General features: G+C 36.9%; 1 protein-coding gene across 1 annotated transcript in view; it reads right to left on the bottom strand.

Annotated features, from left to right (window-relative positions):
• Positions 1 to 470: 470 nt before the first annotated feature.
• SLC25A36 (solute carrier family 25 member 36) overlaps positions 471 to 18838 on the bottom strand; it is a 35355-nt gene continuing 16987 nt past the window's right edge. Inside the window, exons 4-7 of the mRNA XM_082320663.1 lie at positions 17450 to 17550; positions 9756 to 9822; positions 6857 to 7146; positions 471 to 6213 (exon numbers count right to left, since the gene is read on the bottom strand). Of these exons, the coding sequence (XP_082176789.1) occupies positions 6020 to 6213; positions 6857 to 7146; positions 9756 to 9822; positions 17450 to 17550 (652 nt within the window). The 3' untranslated portion in view covers positions 471 to 6019. The remainder of the gene's footprint in view (positions 6214 to 6856; positions 7147 to 9755; positions 9823 to 17449; positions 17551 to 18838) is intronic.

Genomic DNA, 18838 nt, shown 5'->3' with positions numbered 1-18838 from the left:
AATCATTGTTGAACAGACTATACCTGGAGTCTGTCTTCTTTCCTTTCCAACTGAGGAAGTGACACTCCTGGCCTATAGCAAAAATTCTCATTTGTATTTTTTAAGTGATTGAATATGCATTTTGCACTGTTATTTAATCTTACTTTGCTGGTCATAGCAATCTTTTTTTTTTTTAAAAATCACATTCAAAACAGTGTACTGCAAATTGTTTCAACTTGGTCATCCACAAATCACACCAGTGTAGCCCAAGTCTTTCTGCGAAAACCACTGACAGACATAATAAATACAATCCCAAGACCAATTCTTGCAAGTCTTCTTCAGAGGTCATCAAGTACTTGTAGTATTCACCACCAATCCAACAGTTCCCATTACAAAACACTTTCTTTTTAGCAAAGATCTTACCCATGTCAGAATAATCTAGAGATTTTCTTTGTCACTCCACATCAGATAGTTCCACAAAAAACATATGGATTGATCTCCTGCATTTACTTCATCTAAAATATAGATGGATCACAAATAATCATCAGTTTATTTTAACATCTCCAATATATCTTCCACAGTGAAACACACCGTTTTGTTTGCATCAATTTGCTCATGAGAACTAGATTCCTGTCCTGGCATTTCCTGCCTTTGACAGAAGCTGGGCAAGAAGATAATGATATTCTGAGTAAGCACAAAGCACACTGGCTGGCAACAGTGCATAGAAGATGAGAGAAGTATTTGTCTTCGGAAGTACCTTTTTATTTTAGTGTTAAGTGCCTTATCAAATTCAAGGGCTTTCTTTTGTGAAAGAGATCATTGCTAAACCTCACATGCTTTTAGGCTGCATCTAAGTCAGACTGCACTACTGCACTAATGCCAAGCAATAACTCAATTAGGACTTTAAAATATATCTTCATTTTACATACATGCTTTTTGTCCAAGGCAAGCTTAATATAATACCTCCAGCAGAAGGGGTTGTAAAGCAGCACCAATGTCAAAACATCCCCAAACACTTAACCTGTGCTCTGCCCTGCCAATCTGCCTCTTTCAGAGAGTTAAAGTGAAAGATCAATTACAGACAATTACAATTATGCCACTTAGAGGCATAATTTCAGATGTGTCAGGGATAAGCTCACTGGTTGCCTGTACTGATTCCAGAAGACTGATCACCTCTAAGCCTGGCTGACCCAGAAGCTAGAAGGTCTTAGAAGCAGAGCAAGGTAGGTCAACTCACATTAACACCCACTGAAAGAAAAGAAAAAAAGTTATCACAGATGTGCTGGTTTAATGCAAATTTTGAACAGTTCTGAATAGCTGAAAGAATCAAGAGACATCAAGCCTGGCTCCATATTAAAGGCTGCAAAGGATTCAGTTCCAGAACACACACTGAGGGGGAAAAAAAACACAGCACACAATCACCACCAAATAAAACCTACACATACATTTGCAGAATGATTTCTGAGAAGTTCTGAGGACAGACTTCAGATCAAACACCTACTGTTAAGAGAAACAATATCTAATAATGTTTCTGATTCAAGGACTCGGTTATAACTCCATGTGCAATTAATTCTCAACATTTTAAGGAATTACTGCCCTTCATTTTTGTCCACAGCAGTTTGTGCTAGCTGGCACTTTACACGGACACGAGTTTTCTGATCACTAGTTACTGAATCTCACTTGACAGACAGTAACACTTAGTTCTGCAGAGGTAACAGTATTCAAATCCAAATGCAAGAACACATCCAACTAGTTTAAGTCATCCATGAATCCCTCCAAAAAGAACATGCTATAGGTACAATACAGATACATTATTTTCAGCTACTATAAAATGGCACAAGATAAAATGATTCGCTGGGATGTCCTAATGAATTGCTCATTTTTAATCACACCTGTACAGGCACTCATATAGATCAAGAACAAAAAAATTAAAAGGTTAAAAATAGTGTACAGTTTAGCACAGAAGGCAACATTTGAATAGAAGCACATCATTTTAATTTGCTTTGAAGTTTAAAGCAATCCAAACAAAAAAGTTAACTATATAAATACAGAGTAAAAGCACATAGTTTACAGCCAACTACATGTATGCAAGAATAATAGCAAACCTCACATGAGCATTGAAGTACTCTCAAACTGTCATTTGTGAGTGTTTAGCTATGACTCTGAGGGCATAATTATGTTCACATATGCAGGGTAGGCAGACTTTCTTAAATAGAACTGAAAACTTACATAACTGAGTCTTAACAGACAGAAAGTTGAAAAAAAGTAGTACATTTACCTAGGCACACTTCAGTGTACAGCTTGTTTTCTGAATTTAAACAGTTTAAACAGGAAGCAACATTTATAAAGGCTCTCCAATCTTTTGTCTCTGGAAGCATTCTTTTAAAATGCTACAGTCTGAGGAATGTTACAAATGTCATTATAAGAAAAAAAACAGGATAGCAGAAAGTGTCATTAACAAACATCTCAATCAGAAAGGAAATATATGGAGTGCATTATGTAAACAGGGAACTAGACAGATGCAATATCAATATACAAGTGGACATGTTGATGTTTCAGTTACAATTAAAACAACAAAAAACTCCATAAATCCCTAGTGTAAACCTACTTAAAACAACATAGGCTAGCAGATCAAAAATGCAGACAGAAACAGCAGATCTCAGTCAGTTTGAAGGCTGGGCTCAGCCCTCTGCAACACAAAACTCGCCTGTTTTCACACAGCACTACAGGGACCGAATGGGTAATAGAGGGGCTGTGAAATGTGACTGCATTCACTGAAATCTATCTCTTTATGGCTTTCCAAACTCAGGCCACCCTTGCTACGTCCTCCCAATATGCCACAGACACTCCGTAGCAACCAGTGCACTGTAACACACAGAGCTAGCCAGGCCCTGGCAGAGGAGCCCCTTTTCCCTCTGAGGAATGCATGCTCCAGTGCCATCTTTTGACTGGTTCAGGAAACTGCAGTCTCCCAGCATTTCCCAGATCTGACTGGTTGCCGAGTCAAAATTACCAGCTTGCAAAAGCATTTAAGTTTCATCTAGGCAAGGGAAATATGAGGAAACTAATTAATTACTGAGAGTTCTTCAGACATCCAAGGCCGCTGCCTCTAGCACAGAAAAGTGTGACATATGCTACATTCAAATATAAATCAAGGTGACCATCTAAGTTACAAGAAAATTTAAGTGCACTCCTTTCACTTCTGTAGTTAAGGATATTACTGAATGAAGCATCTTCGTATTCCCTTTGAGTTTTTATAATAAATATGAAGAAAACTATATAAATAATTTAAAGATCTTTGGGAAATATTTCAGAGGTAACTTTGTATGTACTGGTAGTTTAAAAATAACAAAAAAAATCCCAAGAAACTTTGGGTTTATGTTTTGTTATGTAAAGCAAGCCAAAAAAAAAAAAAAGATCACCCCGAAGTTTAAAACATTGCTTAAACACCCATTAAAAAGGTGGAATAATAAGCCGATTGTCTATTTTTAGCTGTTGTCTCCCTTACGCAATTGTCCTTGTTAACATTTTCTACTTAGGAACTTCCAGGGGGTCTGTTCTCACCTAGACAAGGCACACACATGGTACCCAGTGAATTAATGGCAGATGAAAATGTAGCCAAGGGAGAACGTATCCAATAAACAGAGGAGAGTAACTCTCACGAAGCCTAGGCTAATCCAAATGTTAATTGTATTCATGAAGTCCAAAGCTGAATATTGTCTTTGCCAATTTAAATTTTGGCTATGACTGAATAATCTGGATAGCCCGAAGAGTAATTCACTTTCTACAGAACAAAGATCACAGTAAGTAGCTATTCCTGCACTTAATTGAGTTGTCTGTACAATGGCATCACAGCAAGACTTAGGTCAGAGTCATGAATACTGCACACTTTTCCTAGAGACATCACTAGAAAAAGCCCACTTTAGAACACATGTTTAAGCACTCCCCTCACTTCTTTGAAACCATCAAGTTCACCTTTGGTCACATCAGAGACCACACTATGTGTCTTTAAAAAGGTAAGGTAACATTTTCCAAGTAGAAGGAAGTCAATACAGCTGAGCCTCCACTGCAAAGTCACTGTAAATACTATAGGTGGCTTTTAGAAGGATGAGCAATTAGTACAGAGAATTACATGAAGTACTCATAATACTTTGATACTGTGTGGAGAACAAGACAAGGGTCAAAACAAAGGAGAGCAAATGAGAAAAACACAGACTGATTGTTCTGTAAGCTTTGAGTTTTTCCATACAGCCTACAGAACTGCTGCAACAGAGATGCTATGGATCTACAGCATAAAATATTTTATCCTGCACAGCTTACACGGAAATCAAACCACATGGGTTTGTTTAAAACCAAACTGCATGTTTTGAACAGAGTTTGACTATAGATAACCAGTAACAGGAAGAAAAGTCACAAGCCATAAGAAGGCCACAAAGTGCATAAGGAGTCATTCATAAAATAAAGCCATTGCACACAATGCAGAGTTTAAGAGTACTGAAGTACCACACTGGAAGAGTTGACAGGACAGTTCTGTCCATACCAGTGCAGCAGCATTTATATGTAGAAAGCTATTGCCCCCAATTTATAATGATCATCTTCCTCATAAGGATCATGAATGCAGACTGAGAAATACTCAAGGTGCAGATTAAAGATATGCGTTTGGAAAGCTGTACAAGTTCTTGTAACATTAAGCTTCTGATTTTGACACTTCAGCTGCATGGTTTTGGAAAATACTGTAAATTATGACAGAATAAACCAGCTAAGTCTCACTGCTGAACGCAACGCATTGTTTTGCAATTGGCTTATAGAACAACAAAACCAATACCTGAATACTCAGACAATTTGGAGGACACGGTTATACTGTCAGCTGCAGCTCAGTACACAGGCTCAAGTTGGAAGAAGTGATTCAGCAATTATCAAGGGGAATGCTTACAAGAAAATCTCAATCACAACTTTCTCCATCATTCTGCACAGAGGCTGTCTTGCACTGAAAAGATCTACCAGAACTTCAACTGTTTTCTGCTTTCTAGTCACCTTAGCCATGACGATACGTGTTCTCTCCCTGCACTCCCAGATAGATACTGGTAATCCAAGTCAGTATTTGCCAGACATTTTAGGGTAATACAGCTTATTCTTAGGTAGTACAAAACTATTTGAGTGAATCCTGTCTTCACAAATGGTAGGCTGGACTAGTTGAGATCACATTACGAACCCTTAAAAAGGCTATGAAGTAGCATTCAGCAAGTTCTTCCTTAACTGTGTGAGTGAGCTGACAAGTTGGCAAGGAAAACTGATGATATAGGAGAATGTTTCATAGGTCTCTCTTACTTAAGGAAGGAAAGTTTCAGAAAAGAAAAAGGACGATGCAGAACTAGAAATCCACATACACCAACATTAACAGACTGATAACCTGAAGAGTTCAACCATCAGATCCTCTCTCACTAACCTACAACACTGCTCAAACTTAAAAAACAAAACCCAAGTATCACCTTTTGTAGTGAAGAAATAACTCTGAGTCCCTGCGCCATATTTTGTCTTGAGGTAGTAACATGGAAAACTTTACACGCTGACTACTACCTCAGTCTCTTTATGAATCTTCAGAGCAACTGAATGGAAGTTTCAGGTATGGAAAGGTATGAAAGTACTGTCTTCCCCACTCTTCCAACAGGTTACTGTGCAGTAAAACAGAACAAAAAGGATGTAGTTGAGAGCAATCACTAAGAGAAGTAAATAAGGCTGCCCAAGAATATATTTTATGCCCCCTCCCTCACCCATCAGGTCTCTGAAAATGAAAAGAAAGTAACAATTTTGAATTAAGAGATGTATAAAGGCATTCCCTAAGGGGCAGTTCCCATTTGCCACATTGCCAAGAGACCATACAATAAGGCAGCAAAATTATTCATAGTTGCCCACAATCAACCTTCTGTTTTGTCCATAGCTGCATGTTCCTGATATAACTTTCTTTTTGCCCACCACATTGGCATTGACATTCAGTGGTCCACTCCAGTCTTTCAATCTTCCACCTTCTTCTAGGAAGCTGCTATCCATCGAGCAAGTAGACTACCACTTCATAGGTTGACATCATGATAGCCGTGTTTGGAATCTGTCTGATCAGATGTGTAGTTAAACCTCGGTAGAGGGATCCATACCCTTCTTCTCGCACAAGCAAAGATAGTGTCTGGAAGAAAGATCTGTATTTTGTTCCCTCTTCTCTTAGTCTTGTTCGTACAACCTCTGTACAAAGAAAACCACATGTGGTTACGTTCACCACTTTTCCAGACAAACAGAGAAGCAAACCAAGTATGTGCAAGAGGAAAACAAGTTAAATTTTTGGCAGTATTAGATATCTAACTAAGCAAGGAAAGTTCATTTGCTTAGTTAAAATCCTGAAGAGGACTGTTGTTTGAGCTTACGTTTTAGCTTGGAAGCTGCCACTAATGAAGCACTCAATCCATTAACAAACTTAATGAATACACAACTACTTTGCAGGAAAATTAAGTGCAATTGAAAATGAAACTAGACGGCCTGTTTTCCTAGAAATGGGACAAGAACTTGCTGGCAAATTATGTGAAATTGCTGAGTATATAGAGACATTCCAAGTGAAAAAGGACCTTCTCCTTAAGTACTTTGGGCCATACCCTGGCAAATCCTTTGGAAAAACAAACATTGCCTAAAAAGAGGCAATGCTAGATATCCACTTAAAAATACTTCCATTTCTGAATACTATACTCATGTTGACTCGCTGAATCTGACGTGAAAACCTTTAGACAAAGAATTAGTTCTTGAGCAAGTGAGCCAAAGCCTGCTACAAATATCTCTGAAATGACTCCCTTTGACCAATTTGATTCAGGCTCTCAGCTGTACATGCCCCACTTACCATGGGGATATGCTATTGATGTTGCACAAGTTTTGGAAGTGGCAGCAGCCATCATCATTCCAACAAAGTCCGAAGCTTCTTTTGCTGATTCATCCTCATTGTCCATAGCAGAAGCAGTCTTATACTCCAGTAGTCTTCTCTTAATACTCTCATAAATAACAAAATGAATAACAGTCTCGGATATGCCTGCGTAGGATGCCGACATTCCTCTGTAAAAACCTTTAATACCATCTGATCGATAAACTTTTCGGACACATTCAAAAGCACTCATTCGCTTTTCTCCACGATTCCTAAAAAGGAGAGAACAAGACAGATGTCAAGCTGGTGCAACTTGAGACTGGAAAACAATTAAACAGTTTTGCTTGAGTGACATGAGGACTTAAGAAACATCTCACACTGATGCTCAGGGGCTCCAATTCAGATACTTTTAAGAACACACAGAACCTGAAGTGAAAGTCTCAAAGGCCTTCAGCACTAAACACAGACACAGCATTACACTGAACCCAAGCCAAACTTTATATGGTGACTTAAAAGTATCACGTAAACAAGTTGAACAGCTCTAGGCCTCCCCAAGTCTTATAGAATAAAGGACTAAATTGCTTGAAAACAGACTCCCAAATGAACTGCCAATGTCAGTGAGTCATGAAAAAACACGGCCGTTTTCTTCTGCATAACGAGAGTGGATTTCCCCTAAATTTTGCCTCAAATAAACAGCTCCATAGCATGGTAATTACAGTGGCTAAGAGTTCAAACGGCAGGCCTCACAGCATCACAGCTATCAGCAAACAACTAGCATATCCAAAGGGAGCATACCAACCAATACAACACAGGTAGCTATTATTAGATTCAACTAAGCCACTGCTGATGTCAAGGAAAATGCTCATTAAACATGACCGTATCAAGCAATATTTGGTAAATAAAAATCTTATTCCCATTTTTAGCTTCCTTACTGAATTGAGTTGTGCATATTGAAATACTTAGCATACTGTACACAGCTATGCAAAACCATTACAACACTGCATAAAATATGCTTCATTGCAGCAGCGAGCGCAGGCACTTGAAGCATATGGATTCTGCCAGCAGAGGTCTCCTGAGTGAGCAAGTCACAGAATAAAACAGCAAATAACCTTGTAAAAAGTTACAGTAACTCATATGGATACTGTCAAAGCAAGACAGACAGTGACAGCAGCTATTATGCAAGCAGCATGAGGCATCGCTAGATGGCAGAATTTAGGTCCTGATGGTTTGAAACTGCCATGTCAGACAGCAATGAAACAAGATACCAATCACAATTAAGAGGAGTGGGCACACACAGCTGCAAATCAGATCTTGAGTAAGCTAGATGGCAGATGCTGCAGAGAACTGGGAGACTGGCACTGATTTGCTGACAGGCAAGAGAAAAGAGTCAAAGAACAACTGGTGAGAAGAGCAGCTGGACCTACAGCTGCAGCTCCATGGGCACCCCGGTCCCCAGGTGCACTGTCACAGACTGCTGTAAGAGTTTGTTCTTCTGATGTGCACGACACACAACATTGTCTTGAAGGCCAAAGCAATTTCACTTTGGAAACAAAACACATGCCTTCTCCAGCTCTTACTGGGATCAGAAGGATTTTTGAGAAGAACAGAAACAAAAGAACTTCAATAGAAACAAGATCAGGCCAGGATAATCCCACAGGCCAAGTGTTTTTATGCCTCTAATAACAACAGAATTAGAAGAGCTGATAATGCAGTATGTGCTAGACCAGCCCATGTAATTGCAGTGTCCTACACAAAGTCAGAAGATCCTTCTCTGGGTCTCCCACATGAACAATGTGCTTGATATAATGTACAGAAATAATGTGCACAAGAAATCTATAATTTTCCCTGATTTCCTTAAAGCCCTATAGTTTAAGCAATGTAATCAGTAAAAAAACAAGCAAGAGGGCACAAGATGCCATCAGGTTGCACATAGCACCAAAACCCCCTTGGAATTAGTCATGGAATTGTCACCTCAATCGTACAATGGCATTACAAAAAAATTTCACAGTAAAACTAATTCTGGGATATATTAACTATGGTCACCTTGCAGCTGACGATATACCTGCTAAGAGGAAAAATGCTAATATGCACTTACTACAGAAAGTCCAACAGATCTCCAGAATAGGAATATGTGGCTCATTAACGTATTTAGGATGGCTGAGGAAAGAATTTTATATTACATGCTAAGTTTTCAGTAAGAAAGTCTATAAAATGAACAAGAGAGTTGCACTGAGACACTTGCATCGTATCAGTCTCTCCCTACAGTTCTAAATAGATGGGAATACAAAGGTCTTTCTTCCTCCCTGTTTGCATAAAATTCTACTTCATTACAAGTTTTGTAATAATAAACAGTTTCTGTAATCGATTCTGTGTTAAGTCCAAACAACTATTGACTATCCTGCATTGGGACAATTCCTGTGTTTCCATACATGAAAGCAGTCTTCCCCTTTTTATAGGCTAGGGCTCATTGCATATAAAAAATGAAACCAGGATATTTCAGGCATTTTTCTGAACTTTTACTAAAATACTTAAATGCTTATTTCAGGAATGTTTAGCTCAACAGCTAAAAATACAGAGAATGTATTACTGAAGGAAAATGTAAGCATATAGTTGACAGAATATTATTTTAATGAGACTGTTAACCTTGTAATTCATTCCAAATTTGCTGGCCAGTCTACTACAGGGCCTCAAGTGTGCCTCAGAACACACAGATATTAAAATAAGGAAAAATGATAGTGTAACTTGTAGATAGATCAGCATCAACTTTCTAATTCAAAATGTTGGATATTTAAAGAATCATTCAATTTTGGGATGCAGAACAGATTCACAACATTTAAATGAAATCTTATCACAGCAGTAAGATTTCCAATTGTCACTGTACCTTGCATCAAGCTGTAATCGCGTCTTTACTAGCCAAATGGGATTAGTTGTTGTGATCGCAGTAAAACCTAAAATATTTAAAAAGAACAGTTAGATGTGATAGTATCACAAGAGCAACTGCATCTAAGTTCGAAACGCACAAAGTAAGGTACAGTGGATGCAAAAACTCGGACTATACTGATTTTTAGAAAGTACCCATTGTAGCCCTTTACTGATATTTTATGAATCCATACAGCCAATAAACATTTAGCTTATTTTTTAATTTTACATTAACATTGAGTAAGTTTGATTCTTAACAAAAGACGCCCCATATAAAATAAGCCCAATTGTGTACATTTCTCTGCTCATACCAACCCTGTTTTGACACCATAGAACAGCAAAGCTAGCTAGACTAATATTAGCCAATTTGGCAAACATGTCAATAAGAATGCATTGCAGATACAGCTATAACAATTTGAGATGGTATAAAACATTGTGTCAATTTAATTTGCTACCTGAAATACAATCCGAGTTTAAAAGCATGCAGACTGAATAAATACTACTTTTGGTGCAGTTAAAAGGCATGTATTACTGTAAGTTAAGAGACCTTTTAATACTGAACTATAAAGAGCAGTTAAATTTGAGTGCTAATATTTTATTTAGTATTCAAAGCAGAGATTGTTGGTTGGTCTAGGAATACTTTTACAAGCATATGAGTGTTTAAATTGTTAAAGTAAAGAGTATGACTTCTAACTATCCAGACAGACAGCAACTACTCAGGCTTGCATAAGGGCTAAGGGTTAAAGCTTTGATTTTCAGTCCACTAAGGAAAAAGAAAAGGAAGAAAAAGAGAAAAGGAAACAAATTAAAAAAAAAAAATAAAGAAAAGAAGTAAGAATCACTCTTACTTCTGCGCAACTGTGGAGAGAAAAAGAGCAGAGTGAAAGGCAGCTCTGAGAAAAAAAAAAAAAGTAAAATAAAAAACCATCTAGAGTTGTCATACCACACATGCACCATTAATGAGGTGTCATGTCTGCAGGAGAAAAGAGGAAAAGGGAAGAGCTGGAACATGGCCAGGCAAGAGATGATAAATTTAGACACTTGCTTTCTAAGTGACACACATCACTTGTATATCACTACAAAGACATGCTGCCCTCCTGCAAGGGAATGGACTGGGGTTGTGGGAAAGCGACAGAGAGTTACCTTGTTCAGTGCATATCTGGTGCACAATACTTATACAACGAACAGGCTATTGATAAGCTTGTTTATGGAGATCATTAACAGCTTACATATATATATTTAGCAGAACTGCTTGCATACATGTTACTTCTGTTCAATCACAATCTAGGTTTACATTGCACACAAATGACTGCAATACTCAGAGAAATGCCAGGGGATCTTAACTGTTTTAAGGTTTGTTCTATCCCCACCCCCAAATCTTAAATAGGTCATTATGATTTTCAGTTACAGTTCTAAAGACAAACTATAAGGTTTAGCAGCTACTAAGATTTAGCTATATTTCTGTGCCAAAACAGCAAAACCACATTAGAGATTTCAGTTTAATCTTTTGATTAAATAGATTTTTAAACTGACTCAAACCTCTGAACTAAATAACTTCGTGTGATAGATAATACAGGTCTGGGGTGGTTGTTTTTTTTATGATACGCTATTCATTTTTTTTCTATGTCTAGGTACATATATGGCCCTTCATATGATGCAGTGAAATCAAGTGAATCAAGTGAAACAAGCTTAAAATGTTTTACATCTGCATTTCATGTAGGTAAATAATTATGTAAAAACTCAAAGCATCAGAGAACTACTCGGCCATAACTCATAACAAGGCATGGGATGTTTTTAAAACATACCACATCTGCAAAAAAGGTTCTGTAGTTCAACTAGCCAGAGCCCTTCTGACCTGTCACTTAGTGCCATAGAAACTCCACCGATTCCAACAGCACTTGATCCTGGGTTGAACTAAACTGAAAGGAAACATTGTTCTTGCATTTTTTATTTCTTTACATTAGCACTAAGAAAGCTTTAATTTTCTTTTACTTCAAATCAGAAGCTTTCCATATCTATAGTGCAGTGAAGGGCACTAGGAATGCACAGGACTGCAACAAAGGCTTTGAAATAAGGTGGGGAAAAATTACTAACTTCCCCTACCAACACATTTTCCAGGAAAGACTTCTCTCGACACAAAATTAGTTCTTAAGTCTCTCCTAGTTCTTATTTACAAGTGAACAAGACCAAAAAAATCTCTTGCATTCCTATTTAAATTGCATACTTTGAATTTTGTTACTGCTAGACTGTATGTTACAGCATTATCTGCTCAGCCCTTTCTCCTTCCTATTCAACCCAAAACAACAGCCTCTGTACATGCTAAATCTGGAACAGGAAACACGTAGGTGAGATCAAAGGCAGCGTCCGACTGGCAGGAGTGACTATATTCACCCACAGCAGCAGCCTGATGCTTCTAGGCAGGATGGGAAGAGCATACTGGAAACTGCCAGCGCAGGGTGGTTAGCACGGGATGCGGCCTATTCTGTCCGAACTTGCACTCCTGGGGTTGCTCTAAACATTATTTAAGCATAGCTTCCCTAACAGTAGGATTGGATGCTTAAGCAGCATAGCCGATTTTTTTCCCCTAGGGCTGTCATAAGCCTAAATTGCGTGACAGTTCAAACCAAAGCTTTCAAATCAAAGAGCCTTCAATAACTCAGGTTTCAAGATGAAACGACTACAGCTCAATTCTTACAGGTAATGTAGTAAATACAGTTAGTGGAAGAAGAAAAATAAATTAAGAGTTGAGTGATGCTGACACCAATGAAAGCACTCCAAAACATGAAACATACCATTTGGGATCTTTGATAAGATAAGCTTTTCTTTTTAAATAGAGAAAATCTGTAACAAAAGTACTTGTTAAAAAAATAAAGGTGGGGGGCTTTCAACAACTACTATGAAGCTCTATCAATTGTTTCCTTTTTCTTTTTTTCTCTCTAGAAGTCCCAGTGAACGTTACAATGCTTTACAATGCTTATCAACATGTTGTATCCTCAAGGAAGACTCCAGATTCATTAGAAGTGTAGATCAATTTGGCAATAGCAGAAATTCCTGTACTTTTCTATGTTTTATTTTCTTCTATGAAATTGTATCCCAGTTTCAGACGGAAAGAAGTAGCTCAATCTACTTTTTCAGCTATACCAGCTACTGACAGGTAAGATCCCAGGTATTCCTATTATGCATCATATTTCAAAGGTTAGGGTTTTTTTTAATCTATAAGCCAATGTAATTGATACAGACGCATGTGAATATGGAATGCTGAATTAAAAATCCAAAGTAGTAAAATAAAAATAAACCAAAAGAGAAAACAGAAAGAGACAGAAAGAAGATTATATACATATTAAAAAGGAAAAAGAAAAGAGGTCTTTGAAATAATGTGACAACACAGAATATCAGCTGCAGCATTTTAAAGGCAGCTCTGGGACACTGAAAAAAACCAAAAGGCCTTGTTTAACCCAGTAGGGACTTTCAATTAGCCAGAGCTAAGTAAAGTAGCAGCTATCAGTGAAAGGTATTTTCCACCTTTCCCTGAACTGCACAGAAAAAAAATAACTCTTAACAGAGTTAAGGAGAAGTGATGTCTTTGCACAATGCACATCATCCGAGTTCAAGATAATGAAAGTGAATTCCCCTTATTTTGTTTATGTAATAGATATTACAAACCCAATGTGTGGTTCTTACACTAGAGGCTGCAAGAGACGCTCAGTTCAGTACTCACGAGGTTTAAGTTAGTCCATATTTCTGCAGGAAGTGACCTGCGGATGGGGAGCATGAGATGACACGATCTCACTCTTTTCACGGGAGAAATGTACAGTAATTGCCTAAAATAGACACAGGCTTTTCTGTATCATAACAACAAGCAGTGACCTCATCAGACACATGTGTACAAATTGAATCCCATTGGAAGGATTTGTGAATTAGTTATTGTGAGATCTAACTGTTTTCAGGTAAAAGTTTAGGAAAAAAAGAAAGAAAAATAATCAGAACAGGCCACAGATATTAAAATAGTTGTGTAAAATGCACTGAGTACTGAAACTTCTGCTCATTTGCAGCAGTTCACTTTTATATCTTCAAATACTTACCTATGTATCAAATTTACAAGTGAACTCTCCTCCTTCTCCATTCCCTCCCAAATATCATTCAAAAAAGCTAGCCTTGCCTTAGGACCGAAAAAGCAAGATAGATGCCTTATGAAATCAAACTTTCTAATATCAGTAATCAATGAACTAAATATGCATTTTATTTGGTATTAAGTAACTGTGTACATACTACTAAAAAGTTACAGAAGTATGGTATCTCTGTAAGTAAAGTGGTCCCAATTTTTTTTTAATTAAAAAAAAAAATAAAAATCTACATTTGGGTTGGTTTGCCAGTAGAGTTCTAGAAAAAACAGCAATAGCATACAAGGCAAAGTAGTTTTGCAGCAGATTTGCAACTGTGTTGGCTGAATGAGGCTATGAATCATTAAAAAGGCAAATCAGGAAGCCATACAGAAATCAGGTATCTCATTCAGTTCTCTACAGTTTTTATTCTCTGTGGCAAAAGAGGTTGAGTAAGTGCAATGAGAAGGCACAGTTTACAGTGAATCTGAGAATTTAGTCTAACTTTGAAATGTACAGAGATAAACTATCTTCACACAAGCAAATACTCTCATTCTTGTAGTATGCTTCAGATATATTCACCATCCAAGTTTGCAAAAAGGGAACCATGTGGTATGTCAAGCAGTAAGCAAAAAAGATTGCCGAGTACTTCTTCATGTCAATACACAGATATTTTAGGTATGAAGGTGACGTGAATTATATGCTGGAAGCTAGCACAGAGCAAGGGAAAAACATTAATTTCTAATTGCATAAGGCATCAGTTACTAATATGTAGCATAATTCATCCTCCTTGGGATAAAACAAACTTACTAAAAGAATCTTGATAAAATAAAAAAAAAAAAAAAGTTTTATCTTGAGAAGGAAGAATCAGGCCTAAAATCAAAAATGCTTAAAATACCATACCTCAGCTTCTCACTCCCAAAAATGTCATGTGCATAAAATAATCCTTATTTAACAATGACATCAGTCTAGCCTGACATACTTATGTATTAACATATGATACAAGCAAACAGTATTTAAAGTTGACTAGAGTTCAGTACTTACAGTACTTTCATAGAACAGTAAGTTACAGGTTTTTTTTTTTTTTTTAAATTGTATTTTTGCATCATTATTGTATTTTGTAACCTACAGGAAAAGCTTTGTAAGTGCAAACACCACTTCATGCTCATTAGGTATTAGAAGCCTTTATGTAACAGAAAGGTCATATCCAAACACCACCCCCCCACCCCCCCCCATCATTTAAGACTGAGTTACTCAATTCCTTACTGAAACCAATGGCAGCTGCAAAAGAAAAAACCGATACTGATTACTTTTTGCTAATTACTGGAAGTGTTTATCCACCTTGCCATTTTTGAAATCTTAAGTTCCAAAGCAAATATTACGGTGTTCTTCTGTGTTAACCTGTTTAAGTCAACCAATTAAGAGTTCACATTTGATCTTGTCCCTGTTATTTTGCCATTTCCTTAAGTTGATTTGCATCATATAGCAATACAAACCTTGCAGGTAAAACTGTTAATAGCTGGTTTAAGTGCATTTTCTGAAATATATTAGAATTACAAAAACAAGGTTAGCATGTTCCCAAGAAAGCACTGTTCATTTTAACTACAGTCCTTTTCATATAAATCAGAATACTGCCACGTACTGAGTATCAAGAAATTGTTTGTCAAAGAACCTTCTTTTAAAGGTCTTCCAGAGAATGTCTGTAGTATACAGTGCCAAGACATTTCAAGAGAAAGAAAGTTGTGACCTGTAGTGTCAACCTGCACTGGGCATTCAGCTTCATGGGCTATATGGTTTAGAAATACAACTGCAGAACTAGGTAAGTGTGAGAAAGATAACAGCCACAAAAGTTGTTCAGTATTAAAACTTGTATACAAATACAAAAAAGGCAAACAGCAATTAAGGCTCAAATACATTTACCCCAGTCTCCTGCAGTCGTAAGTACAAATAATACTAACCTTCTGGAAAGGAAGCAAGTTAATAAGCAGATACAGAGCTCCTTGACAAACTACAGTCTGTGTCTGCAAGCACTTGGGAAAAGTCACTACAGCACACCCGCATGAATGTTCTTTTCATTACAGAATGAGGGCGGTAACTTCCAAAGATAAGGAACACTCGGAACGTTCATTTGCAGCACTGCATGAGTTACACAAGTTGTCTTCACTTGAGGATAGACTTGTTTCTATTACCCATACTCTCCACCCCTCCACCCCCAATTTAAAGACATGTTTTATCCCCTTACAAAGGGCTGAAGACAATTAATTTTTGTTGGAGCAATTAAATGATTAGGATGAACTTTTCATGAAACCCCCTTCCATCCCATTCCCTATGCGGTTCACCTATAAAACACACACTTCCAGGTGATAAAAAAATTCTGCATCATCTGAGCACCTTATTTTGCCCATTTAAGACATAAATGGCTCTCCTTACATCTCTAAGGAGACTAAGAACTGCCATCGCATTTCCCATGTGCTCGAGATGAGCCTTAGTGTGTTATTTAAGTACAAAGCTCATGTCACTTAAATTTTCAGTGCTATGTAATATTTTTTTTCTATCAGATTATTAGCAAGTATTAAATAGAAAACTAATCCTACTCATTATTCTGACATCACCTTTGGCAGTCCATTCCAGATTGCTATTACCACATTATATACACTGCTTGTAAAATTTGACAGGAATTAGAAATTTCGACAGGCTACCATAAAATTGTCAGAATTCATCTGTGAAGTGTCTATGGTCTACACAGAAAAAAACTTTTGAAAATTTATTTTTGTGTAGGAAAGACACAGGCAACAATAGGTAAAGTGTTGCCCACCCAAGTTTTGATTTCCCCAGCACAGGTCCATGACGATAATTCAGCTCAGTTGCCTTTAACTCCCCTTGTTAAGGATCCCAAAGCACAGAACATACAAATCAAGCATCGAATATTGGTAGCTGCTAAAATATACCAAAGTTGCTTTGCAGATATAAAATAGGAATTTATTTCCAGAGATGATAACATATGAAAACTATGACAATCTGCTCTTCTATGTCCCTTTAGTGGTAGAGCAAACTTCATAGAGACTGGTATTTGAACAAAGGAGGAGAGAGTGTTACATATAATTTATACAAGTATCTGCAGGCATATTTCAGAAAGACAAAAGTAAGTCAGATATACAAAGCTGTAACAGAAAGTGATGGTAAAAAAACAGATTAAGAAGCATTAAACCAGAGTTCAGTGCAAACAATGTTGTTCATAGCTTGCAGAGCGAAAAGTTACTGTTTTTAAAGTTTTCATTTTACATTTCACAAATTTATAAAAGCAAGCATGCATGTTTTCTCAGAAAAAACTATTCACACACAGTTAAAGATCTTCATTAATACTAAGTGCAAAGTTTCATACATATATTCTCCAGATAGCTTGTTTAATGAGAGGCCAAAGAAGGTAACCACTACAAAAAGAGATCATTCAATCACCGAACATTTTCTGTTTGTTTTGGGTTTTTTCCACATTTATTGCCACCTCTCATTTGCAGATATGATTCTAGAATGAAGCTAAAAAGTTACATATCCTTACCTGCCACACCAGCTGAAATCATGTGTACCTGGGTAGAATCTGGATTGAAAATACTGTTCAGCTTTTCCTTGCAGTTTGAGTAAGCAGCAAAATATATCGCTCTAAAATTAGAACAAAATCACAGTTATGTTATGTTTTATGTGTCAATACCCTTAAGAGCAGTGCCATTAACTTCACTAACTCAAGATGATCTTGGTTCAAGTTACTTCCTCAGTAAAAAACTATTCAAGGAATAACTCTTACAAAGTAGTGGGACTATTCTAGGAATGGAAAAGGAAAAAAAAAAAAAAAAAAAAGATCATACTCTACAACTTTTTCTTCCACAACAGCTGCAATTAACAATTAGTGAGGGGAAGGATAGATAATTAGAAATATAGCAGTGATTTTTGTGACACTAGGAAGTTTAGCCAGGGAAGCAAAACACTGCTGAACTGAGAACAGAAGTTACAGTATTCTGCATCTCTTTAATAACAGATCAAATTTGTTCTAATGGACCTAAACTCATTTCAATAGCATAACAATTTCAAGAGAACTAGCAAGTATGTAGCAGTTTTTTTTAAAATCAAACAGCACACTGAATATTTATAATATTATTCTAGCATTTAAGATGTAAATATTGATAACTTGTGGTTATACTTGATAACTTGTAGCTATAAATATTTATATTTTAAATGTTAGAACAGCTGTAAAGTTGGGATCTGCATTTTGTTTCTTTAGTTCTGTATCTAGAATAGACACAGATTTTTTTTATCTGAATACACTACAAAAAAATTTGTAAACCTGTACTACATTCAAGTCTGTGAGCTGGTATCAAAACAAAGCTAGACATAAAAGTCAGAATGCCAATATATTATGAAAAATGCCTTTCACTCATTAGTTTTCACTCATTAAAGCTAAAAAACTTATTTTAAGCACATCTAAAACTAACATTTAGGGTTGTAACTCAGATTTTTAAAATTAGACACCCCTCTATGAGAGAAAAAATAAACATGCAAGTTTTCATGAATGGAACATTAACCTCATTAGCTGTGCAAACATGTTTTTCTTTATTATAGAAAAGATAAAGTGCTTGCTTCATGGGTGTAATTTCTAAAATGGAATCTGAACTCAGTTAAGTATACTGGATGTGTTATGAAACATGCTTCCCTACAGCTTATTTAAACAAAGAGCTGCTGTTAAACCCACTTAGCTAATGGTTAACTGAAATGAAATACTGGATGAAGACTGAGTCAGCTGGAGGGGAATGAGGATGTGCTTATCTGTAAGACTTCACACATTATATCAAGTTGACATTTTTAGCAAGGGGGGGGGGACGGGACACATGGATGGACAAGCTAAGTATTTTGCCTGGGGGAGGAAGGGAAGGGAATTAGAAATTTAACATAAAAT

Source organism: Platalea leucorodia (assembly GCF_965183815.1).
Source record: "Platalea leucorodia genome assembly, chromosome: 8".
NCBI classification, from domain to species: domain Eukaryota; kingdom Metazoa; phylum Chordata; class Aves; order Pelecaniformes; family Threskiornithidae; genus Platalea; species Platalea leucorodia.
Note: the sequence above shows the minus strand (reverse complement) of the source record. Positions and strands in the feature narration are given on the sequence as shown.